The sequence below is a fragment of the Chiloscyllium plagiosum genome, chromosome 17 (assembly GCF_004010195.1).
Source record: "Chiloscyllium plagiosum isolate BGI_BamShark_2017 chromosome 17, ASM401019v2, whole genome shotgun sequence".
In the NCBI taxonomy this organism is placed as follows: domain Eukaryota; kingdom Metazoa; phylum Chordata; class Chondrichthyes; order Orectolobiformes; family Hemiscylliidae; genus Chiloscyllium; species Chiloscyllium plagiosum.
Genome location: NC_057726.1, coordinates 55563671 through 55585416, shown reverse-complemented (window position 1 = coordinate 55585416; position 21746 = coordinate 55563671). Strand labels below are relative to the sequence as shown.

The following is a 21746-nucleotide window of genomic DNA, read 5'->3' as shown; positions in this document are numbered from 1 at the left end:
TTGTTCGTATATCTGGTTGTTGTATGTGAAGTGTGTTGTGGGGCACAAGTCCAGTAGTTTAAGTATGCCGTCATTGTTGGTAGGTTCAGCGTCCTGTTTTCTGTTCTGTACGTCCAGTAGTTTGGCTATTGTTTCTCTGGCTAGGGTTTTGTCAATCGAAGTGAACAGTGCCGTCAAGTAGAATGATATAATGGTTTCTTCTTTGTCTGTGTGTATATTTCTGATGATGTCCAAGAATTCCTGTGTTGATTGTATGGAGTGTTTGGATCCGCTGACCAGGTGTTTCAGTTTCTGTTGTAGTTCTTTGGCCAGTTTGTGTGATGGTGTCCCTGGTAGTGATACTATGGGTCTGAGTGTGATGTCTGGTTTGTGTACTTTAGGTAATCCATAGAATCTGGGGGTGTTGTTGCTTTCTGGTTTCATTCTTTGTAGGTCAGCTCTGGTTATCTGTCCGTTTTTTTGTAGGTTCCTCAGTGTGTTGTTTATCCTATTGGTGAGCTGTGGGGTGGGGTCAAACTCCCTCTTTTGGTAGGTGTTGGTATCTTCAAGTAGTTGTTGTGCTTTTTGGATGTAATCAGATTTATCTAGGATGACCGTCATTCTGCCTTTATCTGCTGGTAGTATGATTATGTTCTTATCGTTTCTTAGTGATTTCAGTGCTTCCCTCTCCTTGGTGTTGAGGTTATGTGTTTGTCTTTTCCTTTTTATCACAGGTACAACAGTTTGTCTCACTGTTTGTTGTGTCTCTTCTGTCAGTCCATTGTTCCTGAGTGTGCATTCTAGTGCTGCTAGGAAGTCTGCTGTCTGGGGGCCCTGTGGTTGTAGTTGAGTCCCTTGGCCAGTATTGTTCTTTCCGTGTCTGTGAGCTGTCTGTGGGAGAGGTTTTTAACCCAGGTGTGTGTTGTAGTGTCCTTTTTGTTGTGTGTTAGTTTGGCCATTTTTTCTTTTAATGCCGTTTTTTTGCGGTGTGTTGTCCTGTTCTGTCCTATGCTGACAGCCTGTTCTATGGTCCGGGTCCATTCCTGATTAGTGGTTTTTGAAATTAATGACTTTTGGCGCGCAATTTCTTGTTTGTACTTGTGGAGTCGGTTGTGCACGTCTGTGATCATTACCTGGATCATCCTGAATCCGTTCTGCTTGGCTGTTTCCCTGGCTTGTGGGTTGTTGACTGGCGGTCTGTATCTGACACTTGGTGGAAGGCATTCATGCAAGAACCGGAGTTGTTTGTATGTGGCGCTTAGTCGGTTAGCACAGGATTCCCATTTCCTGGCTTGTCTCAGCGTCTCTCGCCCGTAAGTGTTCAAAGTTTGTGCGAAGATTTGTAGCTCGGGTGCTCGTTGTTGTGGTTCTGTTCGCCGAGCTGGAAGTTTTTGTTGCCAAGTCAATTGCCATGACAGTCTATCATATTTAATGCTACTTTAAGGATATTAAAGAAAGTAGATTATGGGTAGATCACGTCAAACTATTGTATCTTAACCAGAACACCAGGGCATGGCCTGTGCTTGTAGGGAGAGCACATGTTAAATTATTTGCTGGAAACACTTCAGGGAACAGTCATGCTGGAAGCTTTCATTTTCTGGAGATACATTTCAGAAAATGTCATTTGGAAATAAATTCATGATTTGGAGGTGCTGATGTTGGACTGGGGTGTACAAAGTTAAAAATCACATAACACCAGGTTATAGTCCCACAGGTTTAACTGGAAGCACTAGCTTTCGGAGCGCTGCTCCTTCAGGTGGTAGTGGAGTATAAGATCATAAGACACAGAATTTATAGCAAAAGTTTACAGTATGAAATTATAATATGAAAAAGACCTGGATTGTTTAAGTCTCTCATCTTTTAGAATGACCATGTTGGTTTTAGTTCTTTCAAATGTAAATCCCAGAGCATTTTTTTAAGGTTACATTCTAAAGTGGACCTTAACAATAGGTGCCATGTTGGCCTGGATAATGCATTGAAATTCACCGTGTGTGTTGTGTGTGTTGTGTGTGTGTGTGTAAGTAGAGTGGTCTAAGTCTGTGAGAGAGTGTGGGTGTGTATGTTTGAGCATATGAAAGAGAGCTTGTGTGTGTGTGTGTGTGGTCACCTATAGTGTGACATGAACCCAAGGTTCCAGTTGAGGCCATCCCCATGGGTACCGAACTTGGCTATCAACCTCTGCTCTGCCACTCTGCGTTGTTGCCTGCCCCGAAATCCTCTTTGGAGGACGGTCACCCGAAGGTCCGAGTTGAATGTCCCAGACCGCTGAAGTGTTTCCGACTGGGAGGGGACACTCCTGTGTGTTGATTGTTGTGCGGTGTCCATTTATCTGTTGCCGTAGCCTCTGGTCGGTCTCACTAATGTACCATACTTCAGGGCATCCTTGCCTGCAGCGTATGAGATAGACAACATTGGCTGAGTCGCATGAGTACCTGCCACATTCTTGGTGGAAGGTATCCCCACATGTAATGGTGGTATCCATGTTCACACTCTGACACGTCTTGCAGCATCTGTCGTGACAGGGTTGTATGGTGTTGTCCTGAAAACTGGGCAGTTTGCTACGAATAATGATCTGTTTGAGGTTTGGTGGTTGTTTAAAGATGAGCAGTGGAGGTGTGGGGAAGGTGTTGATGGGGTGCTCATCCTCACTGATAATGTGTTGCAGGTTGTGAACAACACCCCCCCCCCCCCCCCCCCCCCCCCACCCCCGCCACACACACACACATATATATATATATAAGTTTGTGGGGTGAATTTGTACTTGCAGAATTACATTTTATTTTGCTCAAAAATTGCATGAATCTATGTAAGATTCTGTAAATCCCCTTTTTTAGAAACAGAATCAATCTGAACATTGAGGCACAGACAGCCTCACACAGGACACCTCACACCTTCAATGCATTATCTGGGTGAACATGGCACCTATTGTTAAAGTTCACTTGAGAATGTAACTTCAAAAAAATTCTGGGATAAAAATGAAAGAACTGAAACCAACGTGGTCATTCTAAAAGATGAGAGATTTTTCAATATATAATATCAGTGACCTCACACTGTAAACTTCTGCTATAAATTCTGTGTCTTACGATCTTATGCTCCACAACCACCTGATGAAGGAGCAGCGCTCCAAAAGCTAATGCTTCCAAATAAACCTATTGGGTGTTGTGTGTTCTTTAACTTTGGAAATAAATTGCAAGAGTAATTTAAGACAAGATGTCCAGGTGTAGCATGTTTGGGAGCCAGACGTGATTTTGAACCTGTGCTATCCATAGTGTTTTCCTCACCTCATGTCTGGCTTGGAGTAGATCCATTGTTAGAGACTGATTGCTGTGAGTTATCAACAATTCCATTACCATTGCATGGTACGACCAAGAGGGTACAAAGTGAACTTGATTAGCCTTGTATTTAAGTTGTCCAATGTGAGAAACAGAACTCACTCATAAAACAGCCTGAGACAAAGCCTTGGAAACAAGAACAATTTATTACAGTCTTGCAAGTACCGGACGCTTCTGCAATCAAGCAGAAATGCGCGCCAAAACAGAGCCTGTTAGCTTTCTTATTCAGTTTACAAGTTGCGGAATCACGCCTTCCTTTTTCCATCCTATCATAAGCCGATTACCTCACTTGTTAGTTATTTTCTTATCTGGCCATCCTGCTGTCCTTGTCTGCATTCTTTGTTCCTTGTTTGTTACAGCTTGTTCTTTTATCCAGTTTCTCTTATCATACTATAAGCTTTATTGTGAAATGCCCCTGCTGCTTCTTTTTGTGGTCAACTACAACACTTTAAAGTTATTTCCTAGCTTAAAACTGTTTTCTTTAAAAGACCCTCTATATTCATTAAAGTCTTAGCCTGAAGTATGCTACATGCTACAAGAATTCTGCGACCATTTGTATAGTGTTCCCCTTCCCTTCCCCCCACTACACCCCCTCCCCCAACTGCAAAAACAACATTTCTAATCTCCCACATCCAACAATTCCTATGTTCATAAATTAGCTAATGGAACTTTGTATTTTGTTTTTGGCCTGGGTGGCTGCATGTTATATCATTGAATTTACTAGCCTGCTGGACCATTGCTTATTGAATTTGTTAGTTGTTAAGAACACACAATTATTAACTCTATGGGATGACCTAATCTCAGTCATACAGCCAAGCACCAAACTTTGTTTTTCGCTATGATAAGACTCATGCTGCTCCTCCAAATTATCTATCTGAACATTGCACTCTTTAACAAAACTGTAGTATTAAGATTAAAGCCATATGAAGGAGGAGCCATATGAGTAGGATGTGCCACCACTGTAATTATTGGCTTATTTTGACAAGAGTATTGGTTTCATGGACCTTCGTGATTGAAGGTGAACTACATGTATAAGAGCATTTAACTTCACTGTTGTATTTGTATTTTCCTTTCTACAGCCTGAAACATGACCAGACAGTGTTTCTTAAATTTTCAGAACAAAACAAGGACACTGAAGTGAGGTGAGAAATTCTGTACAAAACAAAACTCATTTAAATCAATCTTCTTCAAACTCTTCTCCTGAATGTTAAAAGATAATGTTACCCTGGTCCTAATATGGCTGCATCCCCATTTGGGAGAGATGACTGGTGGTGCTTTAACCTGAGGGTCACCTTTCCTCAGATGAGGGTCAAAGTTGAGAAGGAGAGTCCTTCATGGTAACCTCAGCTGGAGTGGGAATTGAACCCATGCAGTTGGCATCAATGTGCATCACAAACCAGCTGTTCAGCCAACTAACCCCTTTCTCAGAACAGGGTATTCCAGAATCTCAACCCCTGAACTTTTGCTTTCAGGTCACTGATATTTGGCAGTGGAAATTTGGATTTTCTGAGAATTATACTGCTGTTTTAGGATCTGTTTTCTGTCAGCTTCTGCTGATTGACGGAAACAAACTTCTTCCTGTTTGACAGGATTGCATTGGTATTTCCTGATATTTGGCATTCAAATTCACTGATTTGGTCTAATTTTCCATGAAAGCCACAGACTGGTAACTTTAATGATTCATTGTTAAGTTACCTTTCCAAATAACTTACTGTTTTGTGATGACTAATTGTTTTAGTTTGATGGTTCAGTTTGGTTTCATTTCATTTTGTCTCATTATAGTTCAGTTCAACAAATTAAACATGGTCTAAATTGTTAACTGCACTAGAACTCACAAAATCTTATGTTTGAATTCAAGTTGTTTAAGGTTACATTTGAACAATCAATGGACAGTTTGATGCTTGCAATATAACAATTTTCTGACAAAACAGTGATGAATTCATTGGGTGAAGATTTGGAAGCTGGCAAGTTTCCTGATTTGGAAAATAAATTCACTGGGAATTTCCTTAGGCTTGTGGTGGCGGGAACGGGGGCGTAGTGGTGGGAGGTGAAGGGTGTGGTATGCAGTCTTTGAACCCAAAATCCTGGATATACATGTGAAGTGGTAGGGGGCTGGTACAATTCCAACATTTAAAAGGCATCTGGATGGGTACACGAATAGGAAGGGTTTAGAGAGATATGGGCCAAATGCTGGCAAATGATCTAGATTGATTTAGGATATCTAGTTGGCATGGACGAGTTGGAACAAAGGGACTGTTTCCATGCTGTATGACTCTTGAATGCTATTTCCACTATTGACAATGACCAATCTGGCAGAATTCTGTTGGAAACTCAGACGTTGTGCTTTCCCAGTTAGTGAGTGGAATGGTTTCAGCCTTTCTTTCCATCCCAAGTAGGAAAAACTAATCTATAAAAGTCCAAGTGCAGTAAAACGATTAGGTCTAATATCAAATCCCAACATTACTTTGTCGCTTTTGAGTTGGGATTTATTGCTATTAATAATAGCCATTCTATGCTAAGTCTTTTCAAATATAAAAAAGGGCTAATGTTACAATGACTGGACAGTCCATTTGTGTTTTTTACAGAGATGAACTGAATCCCCAGCCGATGGTGTTTAAATTGAGTGGCACTGGAGATTCAAAGATCATGCCTGCGCCACTGAAGAAACTAAGGTAATTCACTTGAAGATATCAATGAATGCCTCAGAAAAAAAGAAGCATAGATAAGTGTCCAACGAAGCTTGCTTCTATTCTCAGGATTCCCCACAGCACTTCACATTACAGTTTTAATGCAGGCAACACAATAAATGTTCTACATTCTGCTCCACGTCACTGCATTCAAAAGGTAGTACTTAAAACCATAAAAGCATTAAAGGGGTATGAAAAACCTTCATAATTTGTCATATGTAGCACACCATATAGTGTTCATACAACATAACAAATCAAACACATCTTTCAGGTCGTAGATTCCCAATTCTTTTCTTAGTAGATGGGATGCCTGCAACTAAAATTAATTTGAGGAATCTTCAATTAGTAAAATTTGGATTCCCCAAAGAAAGCTTGAGGCCAGACATTCCAACAAGTGAGACAATGTCAAATCGAGAATGGAGTGTAGCTTTCCCCTCACAAATCCAAACAGTTGTGCGTCAAGGTGCATTGTGTCGTATCACCATTCACACTTTGCATGCCTGAGCATCAGAAAGTATTCCTAGGTAACAGACCCTTGCACTGAGTTGCTCAGATCTGCAAACCATTGAGTAATCATTGTCCTTCCTGTGCTGATCCATTTAAATAATCTTATCTTGAACTCTTTTTTTCAGTCTGACCAACTGTTGCTTTCAACTGAAGCATTTGGAAGAATTGGGCTGTTCACTAGAGAACTTCAATGATCTAGCAGAGCTGGAGTGAGTGATGGCAAAAGATTTTTATTCACCGTTTTAATAAGATTGCTCTTGTTCCCTTTTGTTAGTTGTCTTTGCAGCTTCATGTGTCGAAATAATGTTATCAATCCTTATGCAATATTGCTCCTTCAAGTTGCAATAAATGCTTTTACATCACAACAGCTCAACCACATTTGATCACAAAGATAAAAATTGTACTTTATTTTAAGTTGCCAGCAGATCCCATTGCCCTGTATATGCCTTGTTCTTAATGCTTCCACATGCTGCACTAGGTTCTCAACATAGACATTAATCCATCCTCTAGGGACATGATGTTAGATACCGTTCTGGCACAGTTACATTTACGCTTCACACAGACTGAAATAAACAGATGTATTATAAAACCATTAACACTTATGGAAATGCAAGACCTTAATATTGTGCAATGTCACTTTTGCCACAACAGTCATAGTCATTGAGTCATCGTGATGTACCGCACGGAAACAACCCTTTGGTCCAATTTATCCATGCCAACCAGATATCTTAAATTAATCTAGTCCCATTTGCCAGCATTTGGTCTATATCCCTCTAAAACCCTTCTGATTCATATACTCAGCCAGATGCCTTTTAATCTGGGAGATGGGGAGCCTCAAGTTGAACTGTGAAAGCATTTCTATTTGGAGAATGAGAAAGAGGCCTTCCACATAATCAAATCATTTTCTTTGTGAGGCCACTTTCTTGGGCACCATACAGGGGCCTTAGGCCACCTGACAGGTGTCCGCTCTGCAGCTTACTCTTGCTTGTTTGGGGCAATTATGTGATATCCGAAAATTATAATCATCTTGGCATGACCCTTAGGCTAACAAGAGTGTTTGCTAATTGACCTTGTCCACTTATCTTCCCTATAAACAATTCCTGCTCTGGGTTGGAACGGAAGCCATCATTTGTGTGGAGCTCGCTGCTGTAAGAATTTTCATTTGCCCAGTCTCCATTTTGTGGCTGACACTTGGAGAAGACTTGGCTTCATGCTCATGCCCATGTGGTGGTTTGCTCAAGATGAGGCACATTCCCGAACCTGTGTGAAGTGGCAGTCAGAGTTTGTGTATCACAGGTGTGGGCTAGCACAGATTCAATAGCCTGATTCTCCATGCTGGTTTCTACTCTTGAAATGACAGTGAACATCAGCCTCCATTACCTGAGGTACTCACACTTGGGAGAAGAAATTACAGGTAGATGTGAAAGTTTTTTTTCCCTGGGGGGGAGGGAATTCCAAACTGTTTTTAAGGTGAGAGGAGAAAGTTTTAAAAGGGATATGAGAGGCAAATTTTTTACACACAGTGTGGTTTATGTGTAGAACGAACTTGCAGAGGGAGTGGTAGATGCAGGTACAGTTACAACATTTAAAAGACATTTGGATCAGTACATGAATAGGAAAGGTTTGGAGGAATATGGGCCAAACGCAGGCAAGTGGGACTAGTTTAGTTTGGGAACATGGTCGGTGTGGAATGTTTGGACTGAAGGGTCTGTTTCCATGCTGTATGATTTTGACAGTGTAAGCTGGGGAGTGAGACTCACTGGACTGGTTGAGAGGCCTCTGTAGTGTACTTCACTAAACTTCTACATTCTCTGCTCACTACTAATTTCTGTTTGCAGCTTATCAAATAATGCACTTGGAGATGGAGGAATTGAAATGTTTGTCAAGCTCTTACCAAAGCTGCAGGTTTCAAGACTAATCAAGTAAGATCATGTGAAAATCTTATTGATGTCCATGTGAGAGAAAACAGAAACTGCTACTTCCATTCAGTGGCATTTTATTTAGATTTCCAGTGATATGTTTTATAGAATACATAGATTCAGCTGCAGTCAAAATCTAAGCAAGGCATGAGTTGGGATATATAAGTACTCCTGGCACAAGTATAAAGGCTAGATTTCACTATGTTTTACTAATGAAACATAGTAAAACACTATGTGTGTTTCTGAAAGTTGCATTTTATGTTGCTTTATCCATGTATTTGAGAGCATTTGCTTCCATATCCCAGGAACAGGAAATAACATGGATCTAGTAATGGGTATTTGCTTTACAATGTACAGTTTGTGGGTTTACAAAGTTAAAAATCACACAACACCAGGTTGTAGTCCAACAGGTTTATTTGGAAGCCCTAGCTTTCAGAGCGCTGCTCCTTCATCAGGTGGTAGTGGAGAACCACAACCACCTGATGAAGGAGCAGCGCTCTAAAAGCTAGGGCTTCCAAATAAACCTGTTGGACTATAACCTGGTGTTGTGTGATTTGTAACTTTATACACCCCAGTCCAACACTGGCGTGTCCAAATCTGTTTATGGGTTGCCATTGATGAGGGTTGTGAAATAAATTCCCATTAGCAGTGGTCCATAAAATATAACTTTTATCTTCATATTGTCTTCTAACACAATCACAAAGGGTTTATCTCCTTTCACATTGTCTACAAATTGAGCTAACATGAAAGCACCACCTTAGAGCTGGAATACACTGGTTTGCAGCCTAAATGTTTTAATGTTCTTCTGAATGGACACAATCCTGGAATATGTTTGCATTGCAGCTACAACCATTATATCTGAAAGAGTTGAAAATACAAGAATGAGATCACTGCAACAGACCAGCTTGGTGGAAAGCAAAATCTCTGACGTACCTCTTTCCATGCCAGCTGAATGGCTGCAAAGACCTTCATCCTAGATAATAGGCGATTAAATCTTTAATTAGCAAACAAACCTCTGATACACTTCCTTAACCTGCATCACTTGGTCTATTAAGGGGAAATTGATGACCAATGGAGGCCTATATTGGCACCAGAGAGAGGTTGCAAAATAAATTGGATTACAAACAATTGTTTATAGCAAGGTCTGTGATTAGAGAAGAGGGAAGAGGAGATCAAACAGTAAATTTATCTCTCAGCCTTTATTCTTTCAGTATAAGTTCCAAGATTTTGGCCTCCTTGGGATGAATTGACTTTCAGTTTTAAAACAACTGGATTAAAATGTGTGTGAAGGGATTTATACTTAGTACCATTGATGGTTTAAACTGGTTGGTAACCATAGCAAGTACATCTACAACATGAACCCCGACGTCCAAAGTAATATTCAATGTTCTCTGCAGCATCAGCAATAATTTCATCTCATTGGCTGGGGTTCTGTGCTTGGCTGGGTGTCTGAACCATGTCAGAAACATAACGGAGGTGGAAGTGAGGTGAGTGGTGCACGTTTTTTTAAAAGGCTGGCATTTGATTTCAATTCACTCAGAAAACAAATCTGTATTTTCCAACTTCAGTGTCTGTGTAGGTTGTGTAGGACAACTCCATTGTCTGGTGATGAAGCTACAATTGTTAAGCAGCAGTAAGATGTTCTCAAAGAGGAACTTCAAAAAACATGTTAACTTAAACACGTAAAGGAACAAAAAGAATGCTGATGGAGCGAAGGCTACTTGGCCCATGGACCATGTGCAATCATCTCACCCAGATAAAGACTGCCTTCTTTCTGAGGGTTACAGAGGAACCTCGATTATCCGGCATTCGATTATCCGAATTTCGGATTATCCAGACAAGATCGCAGGGTTCCGATGCTTGGGTAAACTGTGTTATCTGGCATTCGATTATCCGACAAAATACTCCCCGCCCATGCTGTTCCGATAATCGAGGTGCCTGTGTATTCCAAGATGCAAGAAGCTGGTGTCCCTGTTGTTTTCCCTGAGCCCTTGCTCTTTACTTAACCACCTAATTACCTTCCTAACCAGCACACATCAAATTGCCCTCCAGTGCCAAGGTAAAAAAAGTCACCGCCAGATTTGAAATACAAATTAGAACTTTTTTTCACATACGGAATCCCTGTTCCCCTTGTATTAAAAAAAGTCTACAGCCACAATAGGTTTTAATCTATGTACATTATAAAGAGAATAACCGAGGGGATCAATACATTTCGAGTTAGTGACTTAGATTAGACATTTCTAGGGGAAGCCTGAGAGGAAGGGAGGAAGGCAATTGTGGATTGGCAGGTGCCCGTCCTGATTGGTTGCTGTACTACTGGTGGAAGATTGTTGGAAATCCTGGGTAAACAAGATTTCCATTTATCATCCATCAGCTGATTGGGGAAAATCCCAGTGAATATTCCCAGTATCTCAGCAAAGGCTATTTCATTATGTAAATGGCCTTTCCTTTTCAGGTAGCTTGATAGGTTGTAAATAACAATTGTTTAGTATACAGAACACTCACTTTGTTTTGTCATCAGAATGAATGAAGTTTACCATCACAGCTACACTGTATCGAAATGGTTCAGAAGATAATTTTCATCTCATGGAATGAGTGGGAGTCGAGCCTCCAATATTTACATGATGTACAATATTTACTAATGTTACTTCAGAGAGTTAGTAAAAGGTTCTGGTTATAGCAATGTTGGGCAGGTTTATACCTTTGAACAGCTGTGGTCAAGTCCCCACTACCAAAGTGGTTTGAAATGCACAGGTCAGCAAAACCATTTCAATAAAATCCCTTGCCTGCTTAAAACTAAGTCAGGTTATGTCCTTATCCAAATTGTGACCACCCTGCCATTTTAAAACCCAGATTGCTGAAGACTGCAGTCTGCTCTCACAATCACATGTTTATTTATTTAATTTTGTTTTTGGTTATCCCTTATAACTCTGGAGAAGTTTTAGAAGGGATAACTTATAATGGTGACGACAGTGTGTACATTGTAGATACTTGCAATATGCTGTTGGTTAGGGAGTTGACCCGGTGACATCTGGGAAATTTATCCGAGTGAGGGTGATGGTAATCTTGTAGGAGGAAAGATTTAGAATAATACACTGTTTAACAGTATTAGTTTGATGTTAAATGGACTTCATCTATCTTTTCATTCCTATTTTAGTCTGGGGAAGAGTGGAAAAGGATTAATTAAGTTCCATGGGAAATGCAGGTAATTTGACTCTTCTTTGGATTATCAGCATTTTAAAGAAGTATTTAAGTTTACTGCCAAATATCTCAAAGAACTTCCCAACGTGAGCTACTTTGCACTGAAGTGCAGCAACATTTGGTGGAGCAGCCATTTTGTGTTCTAAAGGATTGGACAAACATTTTTTTATAATTAGCATTAGGGCCAGTTTTGTTGCAGAGTAAATGAGAACAATGAGAATCTCAGATTTGTGGGGAGTTTATTAAATGAGTACGAGCAGGCAGGGTGTCCTGCAGACACCCTGTTATTGTTATAACTTTAATGGGAAAAGGAGCTGGTAAGTAGGCTTCTCAGTGGATTAACCTGACCTCTGTCTTCAGACACATCAGGGGAAGAGATAAGTCCAGGCGTGTTGATCTGGCTGCCAGTTGACTTGTTTACACTCAGTTTTCCCAGGTTCATAGTATTATTCAATTTAAAAACATTGAAGAAGTAAAAGGCACTGTGTCCCTCAGGTCACCTTCAAACAATACATGCCTTTTCTGTTTTAGACTGAATTATGTTTCCTTGCAATTTGTTTTCTCCAATGTGATCATGTTGAGTTCTGTTAAGTATCAGTTCGTTACCTGGTGCTCAAAATTTATCCTTCTCATTTTTCCTGCTCGCTATTCATAGAGTCATAGAGATGTACAGCATAGAAACAGACCTTTTGGTCCAACCATGCCGACCAGATATCCCAACCTATTCTGTTCCCATTTGCCAGCACTTAGCCTATATCCCTCTAAACCCTTCCTATTCATATAACCATCCAGATGCCTTTCAAATGTTGTAATTGTACCAGCCTCCACCACTTCCTCTGGCAGCTCATTCCAAACATGTACCACCCTCTACTGTCCTTCTCCCTTTTAAAAGTGCTGTTATTTTGACATCTTTTCTCCAAAGTTGCAAAACAATGCAACAGCATATAAATCAGTCATTGCTACTCCTGGAATTCGAGGAAATCATCTCCAACACCTAAAATACCTCAAAAAAGGAGCAGCTCTTACAGCCATGATTTTTTCCTGTCCTCCATCTTGAGTTACCCAGAATCCTCAATGAGAGAGTTTGCATTGTTTTGATATCCATTTTTATAATAAAGATAGAGAAACACTAACAAAGTCAGATTTAGATTTACAAGGAAGATACCTAAGAAGTCATACTTATCACATTCAAAAATTTTCAGGACCTTTTGCTTAAATTCGTGCAGTGTGCAGAATTCTGATTTCCCATTCAGATGAATGACAATCTATGACAAAAAAGGTACAAAATTAATGTTTATCTGCATGAAACTACAGCGAGTGATGGTCAGATGATTTATTTTGTTGCACTTTCTCCAGACTTCAAAGGGTAAACGAATTCCAAGAATCAGCATTGTCATTTGAAACACAATATGGAAAACAAGATATATCTGTGCCAAAAAAAATTAGGTATGAATGTTTCATCATAAAAATATAATGTAATTGCAGAACCTTTTTGAAATATAAAAGAGTGTTGGAAACACTAATTTTATTCCAGCATATAAGGAGTTCTTACCAGTTATTTCAGAAATTTAGAGTCTTTTGTGTGCGGCTTTGCTTTTTAATGATTCATTTCCACTTATATTTGGCCCTTTCCATTATAGACTTGAAGATTGTGAAACAGATGTTGAAACTATGGGAAACCTCTGTTTGATACTTGAACAGTGTTCTGGACTTACAGAGCTTGAGTAAGTACAAGATATTGATGATAAACAGGCAAGAGAAACACCATCGGATATAGACACCAAAGGTCAAACACTTCTTTTCAGTCAACCCAGTAATGGCAGTCAGCACTTGACCTTTGGTTGATGGTTGGAGTGCTATATTTGGGAAAAGGGGACGTGTAATCTGTTGAATATTGCCAGTTTCATATGACTTCTATCAGAAAATAAATTTAAAAATTCATGCCAAAAATACTCAGCAGAGAGACACAATTTTTAAAACTTCCTTTGGAAGAAAATGCTGACAGGAACAACAGGCAGTTGGGCGAGGTAGCCAGGAGTTGAAATTTTCATTTCACCCCACTTTCCAGTCTGCCAAAGTGGGGAGAAGCTACCAATGCACATTCTACAATATCACTTGGTAATAACACTGAAGTCACACTCATCACGAGCATCATCCAAAACCCCATAAGCTACTTTCCACAAACTGGTGACTGTGCGTGCACAAAGCAAGATACACGGAACTGACACTCCAGGAAGCATGTGTTTCTTTTTGTTTAAAACTGGATAAGCAAATTATCATCGGACTTGTAGTTGGCAAAAAGATGTACGGTACATTTTGTACAAATGAGCAAATTCAAGAAAGTCAAGTAGGTACACAAATAGTGGGACTTTACTGCAGATCTGTGATCCTGATCCTGGAGGACAGTATTGGAGTGAAATCTCTTCCAGTAATTTCAGGAGAACGGCGTGTGTGCTGTGCTGTATTCGACAATTTGAAATGTTCAGGCTGTTACTTGGAGAGTATGGCCATTTTATAAACTTACCATGCAATCGTTTTCATGAAGAGCACAGTTGGTGTTCCCAACTGTGCCGTCAAAACATTAAAAATGTGCTGATTGAGGAATTACTGCAGATAGTAAATATTCACTCAGAGTCTCATGCCAGCTGAGCATAAGGCTATACTGTTCACAGTATGCCTTTGGTAATATGTAGGCTGACATCTAATGTACTTGTAAGACTGGTGGGTGTAGTGTAACAGGAGCCTGAGGTCAGATGCGTACATTTTGAAAGCGCATTAATTGAGCGAGATGAGAAGCTATCTCACCATATTCTTGGAGTCAATGGCCTGGAAGTTTAGTGGAAATTCTCTATATCTACCTGTAAACTTTAGCAGAAGATTAGCAAAAATATCAATGGAGACACAGAGTAGACAAGTAGAAGTGAGTCTTGGCACTGTGCATGTAGGTGTTCTGCTGGCGTTAATTTGTCCGAGGTAAATTCATGTGCCACCATGTATTCAGATGTGTAAATACTTTTAAGACTTAATTGCAAATTACCTAAAGAGATTACTGTTTGTCTGGCTTGACCTATATTCTATCCTCTTGCAGCTTGTCAAATAATGCACTGAGTGACGATGTCATCACAGAACTACTGAATCATCTGCCAAACCTTCGTGACTTGAAGATTTTGACGTAATCCATTCAATGTTCTTTATCATTGCCATGTTATGTTTAGAGTCTCCAAGAACACTGCCTAACATTTAAAAACTCTCACAACTGATGTTGGTTAAATGTCCTAAAATAGCAGGGAGGGTGGCATTGAGGAGAAGCCCACTTACAAATGGAATTAGTTGTTGACCGTCCACTGAGAACTTGCACTGTTCCTAAATAAGCTGTGCTGGGATTTTTGTGGATTGAATCTGCATCTTACTGGCATTAGAGTGGCTTGTTAGCAGCTCATCTGGCTTCAGAGCCAACCTTTTGGAGTGAAAGAACTCAGCCAGGCCAGCCAACCTGTGCTGGTGTCTGTCCCTCAGTGCTGATCAATGGGGAGGTAGTAAGCATTGTGCTGCCTCCATGTAACATGTGAAAAGAGGAAGAAACCTTGATCTGAACATTCAGAATGTGTATTAATGGGGAATTGAAATATTTGCTCTGATGCAACTCATTTTGTCTCAGTTGCTTGTAATTTATTTTCCCGTTGTGAAATCAGTTGAATACTACAACATGCCAGCACTGTTAAAAATATCCTCGCATGCAAGCTACCTTCCTAAGCCTTAAAAGCTCTGAGATTTTCTTAACCAGTTCGTGGTAGCATACAGAAGGATAGCCCATCTCTTTTCCCAAGCAAACTGCGTTCTGTTCATGCAGGAAAAACTCACTTGTTCATTTATCTTTCTGTATCTTGTAGCATTACGGATAACATTATTTCGCCAGAGGCTATCCTTTTGCTGGCTAATTCTCTGAACATCTGTGAAAATGTGTTGAAAGTAGAAGTCAGGTAAGGGCAGAGAGATCATGCATAGAAATAAAATGCAATGATTGTACAATGAAAAGCAAACACAGTTCACTATGACACATCTGGTTGGAACAGTGAAACACAAGCTGTACAGGAGAGGCAATAGCCGAATGGTATTATTGCTAGACTATGTCTCAGGACATCTCGGTAATGTTCTGGGGATTCAGGTTCAAGTCCCACTGCTGCAGAGGGTGGAATTTGAATTCAGTAAAAATCTGGAATTAAGAGTTCAATGATGACCATGAATCCATTTCCAATTGTTGGGGAAGAGCCCATCTGGTTTACTAATCCCCTTTAGGGAAGGAAATCTGCCATCCTTATATGGTCTGGCCTACGTGAGATTCCAGACCCATAACAAAGTAGTTGACTCTCAACGGTTAGGGATTGGCAACACCCTCATCCCATGAATGAGTTTTTTTAAAAAAACATGGCTTCCAGCTCTGTTGGCTTGAATAAGCCATCTTAGCTATCACCCTGATGGGAATTTCTGAAGACGGTTAGATATCTAACTCCCAATGTCAAGTGGACAAGGAGTGAGGGAGGAAAGTCAGAAATAGGCCAATCAGAACCTTCCTCCTGTTCCACCATGTGATCAGACCATGGCTGGTCTGTATGTTAACATCGAATTACCACCTTGAGTCAAAAATCCTTAGCAGCCATACAGAACATCAGTCTCTGAATCTCAGCTTTAAAGTTATCAGTTAGCGTCCCTTCAAGAGTCTTTTTGGGATACTTCCAGAGTCTAGATTAGAGTGGTGCTGGAAAAGCACTGCAGTTCAGGCAGCATCCGAGAAGCAGTAAAATCGACGTTTCGGGCAAAAGCCCTTCATCAGGAATACAGGCAGAAAGCCTGAAGGGTGGAGAGATAAGTGAGAGGAGGGTGGGGATGGGGAGAAAGTAGCAGAGAGTACAATAGGTGAGTGGGGGAGGGGATTAAGGAGATAGGTTAGGGGAGAGGGGGGAGTAGATAGGTGGAAAAGAAGATAGGCAGGTAGGACAAGTCATGGGGACAGTGCTGAGCTGGAAGTTTGGAACTGGGATGAGGTGGGGGAAGGGGAAATGAGGAAACTGTTGAAGTCCACATTGATGCCCTAGGGTTGAAGTGTTCCGAGGCGGAAGATGAGGCGTTCTTCCTCCAGGCATCTGGTGGTGAGGGAGCGGTGGTGAAGGAGGCCCAGGACCTCCATGTCCTCGGCAGAGTGGGAGGGGGAGTTGAAATGTTGGGCTACAGGGCGGTTTGGTTGATACTTCCAGAGGTCCAGTGAAAAGTTTACATTTTTTCCAGTAACTGCTTCACATCAACCACAAACAGAAAGACTTGGAGTTGCAATGCGATAAGCAGTTCTCAGCTATTCCTTTATTTTTATGCCCATTTTTAGTGGAGATTCCAGACAGAGAAATGGGAATTGAGTCATGGAGCTACTGCTCCAGTTTTAAGGACTCTTCTGGAATTTTCTGCGGCAGTGACAATGGTGACAGTTGAGACAGCTGAATTGAGGGATGGTGAATGTAAATCATTGTTCTACATTTCATTCCAAAACATCAGGAGATTCTCTTCCATTCTGGAGTCCTGAGGATAAGTGAAAACAAGAATGGGTGGAGGGTGTTGAAGCTTGGGAGGAGTTGGGGGGATGTGGGAGGGGTAGGGGAGCTGTAAAAAGACAGCCATCTTGCTTCACACAAGTTAATTATAGAAGTGATTAATTTCACAAGGAAATTAACAACGAGTAAAAAGTATTCTTCAAACATTTATTGTCAGTAGCACTGCTGTGAATATTTCAGTCTGTCTGCCTCGAGGAAGTTAGTTGAGGTCAGAAAAGGGTCACAAAACTCTCAAGAAAACTTGGGCCTGATCCAAATAGTTTTCCACATATTTACATTGTAGTCTTTCCTAAAATTCTATACTATATTACTCATTCCATATATGCATGGTTTACAAATTTATACATGTACATGATTTACTCCAAAACTGGGAACTGGTAAAAAAATATCAAATAGCATAATTTAGACCAGGCCCACTGAACTGAAATGATTATTGATTTTGTAAATTAGACACAGAATCGTTTGAATCCACAGCATGGAGCTAGGCTAATGGAGTCCTTTCTGATTGATTTATTTGCTATTATTTGAAGTACCGTTATAATCTAGGCAAGTAGGGTAGCAAGTACATGCCTTGTAAAATCCCACAAGTAACGCTCAAATAAATGAGAAGTTGTGCTGTTTTTAGTAGTGAGGTTAAGGGAGCTTTACTTTTCATGGTATAGGCCTTTAACATTTGCCTGAGATAGCAATAAGCTGCATCTCCATTTTTAGGCTCTGATTCGAAAGATTGTTTTTACAGTGATGGTGGTCTCTTTAATGAATGTAACCTCTTGTGCCCCCCCACCCACCCGCATTCTTCAGTATCTCTTCCACATTCATGATAGTCGGTCAAAAGATCTTTCTTTCTAATAGCATCAATTTCAGTCAGATACAATGGAAATAAGGTCAAATGAATGATCTTGTTTAGGTCTTGAACTAATATGAAGAAAGCTGTAATTTTAGTCTGTATGTATGACAGTTAGGAATATTCCTGTGATGAAATAAAAAATGTTAATGAGCCTGATTTCTCACTGTTTTCCAAACAGTTTCTTTCAGTCACTGCAGTGAATGCAAGCCTGCTCTGCTCTCCTAGCCTCATAAAGAGAAGTTCTGTTGTATTACCAGCAGTGTCCCAAAGTACCTCCAGCAGTAGACTGACAGAAACCCTGGAGAAACTGCTCAGACTAGGAAAGATCAGTCTCATGTCCTGTGGACTTTCAGAGCCAGCAAACATGTTCTGAAAGATGTGTGCACTTCTTAATAATCCAGCCCCAATCCCCTCTTCCCTGACCGAGCCCTACAATAGTGACTAAGCACTATCCAAATGTACAAGAGAGGAACAAAATCACAACATCTTGGCTGTTTTCTGTTACAGAGCAAGTGGGAGAGCCTCAATAAGACTTGAGAAGAATGTTTACAGGTATTATATTTTCAACACGTCATTGATTCTCTTTCACGAATACATGGATATATACAGACATGCACACACGCACACAGTCTATATATCATTCTCTTCCTTCAACATGCCTTTATTGGTCAGAGTATTGAGTATAAGGGTTGGGATGCCGTATTGCGGTTGTACGGGACATTGGTTAGGCCACATTTGGAATATTGCATGCAATTCTGGAATGAGCTGCCAGAGGAGGTGATGGAGGCTGGTACAATAACAACATTTAAGAGGCATCTGGATGGGTATATGAATAGGAAGGGTTTAGAGGGTTCTGGGCCAAATGCTAGCAAATGGGACTAGATTAGTTTAGGATATCTGATCATCATGGACGAGTTGGACTGACGGGTCTGCTGCATGCTGTACATCTCTATGAATCTAAGTTAACTTCTTAAAATTTATCGCTTTGGCCCAGGGTAGGTACAACCACGGGGTGAATAAATAGGGCAGCAAAATGTAAGGGGTGGTATAACAATGAGTGAACTTTGACTGGCATGGACGAGTTGGACCGAAGGGTCTGTTTTCGTGCTGTGCATCACCATATTATGCGCAGTTTACAAATCTATACATGTACATGATGTACTCCAAAACTGGGAACTGGTAAGTAATATCAAAGAGTGTAATTTAGTCTAGACCACTGCACCAAAATGATTCTTGATTTTGTAAATTACACATAAAATCCTCTAGTTTAATATCTCCTTCTGTGGTTTGAAGTTACACTTTATTTTAGAATGCACCTGTAAAGTACCTTGGGATACTCCACCAATTGAAGGTGCTATATAAATTTACACCATTCCATGTCTTCACTTCCCACTGTGTACTTTTCTGTGTTATCTAAAGTTTACTGAAATCTTTCGTAATACTTGCTCTGTGTTAATCAATCATAGTTAGCAGCAGTACTGTCATATTTGTGTTGAAAAGTCCTGTCTACTTTACCTCCTCCACTTTGCAGTCTTTTTCCACTGCAGTCAAGTGTAAACCTATTAATATTGTATTATGGACCAATTAAAATTATGGACAACTCAGTATAAAAGATTTTTGCTAGTTGTTTGCCCACTTCAGCTGATACTTAAAATATGAGTCAAAAAGTGTGGTGCTGGTAAAGCACAGCTGGTCAGGCAAAATCTGAAGATGCTGTGGAATCCAAAGATTCTCCTGACTGGCTGTGCTTTTCCAGCACCACACGTTTTGACTCTGATCTCCAGCATCCGCAGCCCCAACTTTCTCCTGATACTTAAAATATGTTTGCAATAGAGAAGTTGCTGTCCTGTACCTCGTACCCTCAGTGTTTTGTTGTATGAAATCTCCCTGTGGCAGTGTTTAGTAACAACCCTATTTGTGTGAGTTGCTTGTTCGCTTGTTAATGTTCTCCCTTTTCTTTTTGCAGTCTTGAAGGAAATGGGAAGAAACCAGATCCCCTTCCCTCACAGATTCTCAGGTAATCATAGAATCCCTACAGTGTGCCCATGTTGAGTCCATGCTCACCCAGATCCATTCCCCCTACCTTATAATCCTGTATTTCCCATGGCTGCAGATCCCAGGACAATTTAGTATGGGCAATCCACCTAACCTGCACATCTTTGGACTGTGGGAAGAAACTGGAGCACCCAGAGGAAAACCATGCAGACTCATCCAAGTGTGCAATTGCATGATGGGAAAACTGGCTAACTCCTGGTTGTAACATACACTTTGACTGTCCTTTGTATGAGCCCAGAGCCACTTGACACAACACAAGTTATGACTATAACAAACGTCAAAGCATTGCTAACATCAGCAGGACTTGAAGTAGGCTGAATCCACATAAATTCTTTAACCTTGGTAGACCTCAGCAGAGCTTGATTAGGCTGGCTCCATATAAATTCCGGGACACTGACAAAGCCCAAATAAAGACATTCCACAAAATCCTTTGAACCCCTAACAAGGACGAGATTATAAGATGATGTATGTGGCACCAGGTTTTGGGAGGTCAATATGACAAACCTCTGAAGTAATAACTCAGATCATAATACAATGTACCGATCTAATGGATGACTAGCCTCTCGTGATAGTTATTGAAAGCTATTGATAAGTTTTAAGTATAAAGATTCCAGCTTTTCCCTCTGTAAGCATGAACTTGTGAGAGACTCAGAGCTGTGATCAACTCTCTTTTCCAAGTTCAGCCACTCTGCATGCAATTTCCTTTTAAAAAAGACCGATTGTTTTGTCAGAACAAGTTTCATTGAATTTTGTTGAGTGTAGCTCTCAGTTTTGTAGCTGTTTCTACACAAAGGTAGAATTGAACCCTGCTCCCTGGTGCTGAGAGGCAGTAATGTTAGCCACCATGCCACCCTACATCCTTCACCTTGTTCTGTTGTATGCTGCTTTAATTTGCAATGCAGAAAAATGAACATTATCCCTTGTTTTCTAAGTCTGAAGGAGTGTAACCTGGACAAGAGGAGTGTAGAAAGTCTATTCAAGATTCTCAAACACAGCAAAGATCTGACTGAGCTGGAGTAAGTACATTGTTGAGCGGAACTGTGTCTGAGTATGTGAACAGTGTGGCTGGAGTTGTTTAGTTACCTGAGTTAGCACTTATTTACATGCCTTGTGTTGTGGGAAGTGCATGTCTTTTATCTGGTTTACAAGTTACAATCATGAATGTTGTTTGCAGCATCTGAAGGTTGCATTTGCAGTTTAACTGGTGCAGAATACACTTTTAGTTTGGTGCTTGATGAAGAACAGGCAAAATGTAATTGAGAATGTAAAAGTTCACAATCTCCCCCAGAAGTCAACCTTCAAGGAAGCTTTTTTTAAATGGCCTAACAAAATGTTGATATGATTTATGTAGCTCTCCCATAAAATTCTGTTTATCAATCATGTTTTAGCCTGTCCTGCAATTCACTTGGAGATGAAGGAGTGCAGTATTTGCGGGATTCCTTACCGAAGCTGCAAGTTTTAAAAGTAATCGAGTGAGTATTTGCTTTTATTAATCAATGAATCTTGCAGATAAAGTTTATTTTCACAAAGGATCCTTTCGTCATATTATAAAAGCAAAACATTAACTCTGCTTTGTCTGCACAGACCTGCTGAGTTTCTCCAGCAATTTCTGTTTTGTT

General features: G+C 40.4%; 1 protein-coding gene across 12 annotated transcripts in view; it reads left to right on the top strand.

Annotated features, from left to right (window-relative positions):
• The window catches only part of nlrc5 (NLR family, CARD domain containing 5), a 181119-nt gene that overhangs the window by 84003 nt on the left and 75370 nt on the right, over positions 1 to 21746 (top strand). For 11 of the 12 annotated variants that reach the window (XR_006314163.1, XR_006314162.1, XR_006314161.1 and 8 more), the window contains 14 exons: positions 4391 to 4453; positions 5897 to 5983; positions 6631 to 6714; positions 8344 to 8427; positions 9822 to 9911; positions 11582 to 11629; positions 12982 to 13071; positions 13266 to 13349; positions 14714 to 14797; positions 15516 to 15605; positions 18580 to 18624; positions 20039 to 20089; positions 21060 to 21143; positions 21516 to 21599. Coding sequence is in view for 9 of the 12 variants with exons in the window: in XM_043707157.1 (XP_043563092.1) it covers positions 4391 to 4453; positions 5897 to 5983; positions 6631 to 6714; positions 8344 to 8427; positions 9822 to 9911; positions 11582 to 11629; positions 12982 to 13071; positions 13266 to 13349; positions 14714 to 14797; positions 15516 to 15605; positions 18580 to 18624; positions 20039 to 20089; positions 21060 to 21143; positions 21516 to 21599 (1068 nt within the window). In the remaining 3 variants the exon portion in view is untranslated. The remainder of the gene's footprint in view (positions 1 to 4390; positions 4454 to 5896; positions 5984 to 6630; positions 6715 to 8343; positions 8428 to 9821; positions 9912 to 11581; positions 11630 to 12981; positions 13072 to 13265; positions 13350 to 14713; positions 14798 to 15515; positions 15606 to 18579; positions 18625 to 20038; positions 20090 to 21059; positions 21144 to 21515; positions 21600 to 21746) is intronic. The other variant, XM_043707153.1, reaches the window with a different exon arrangement.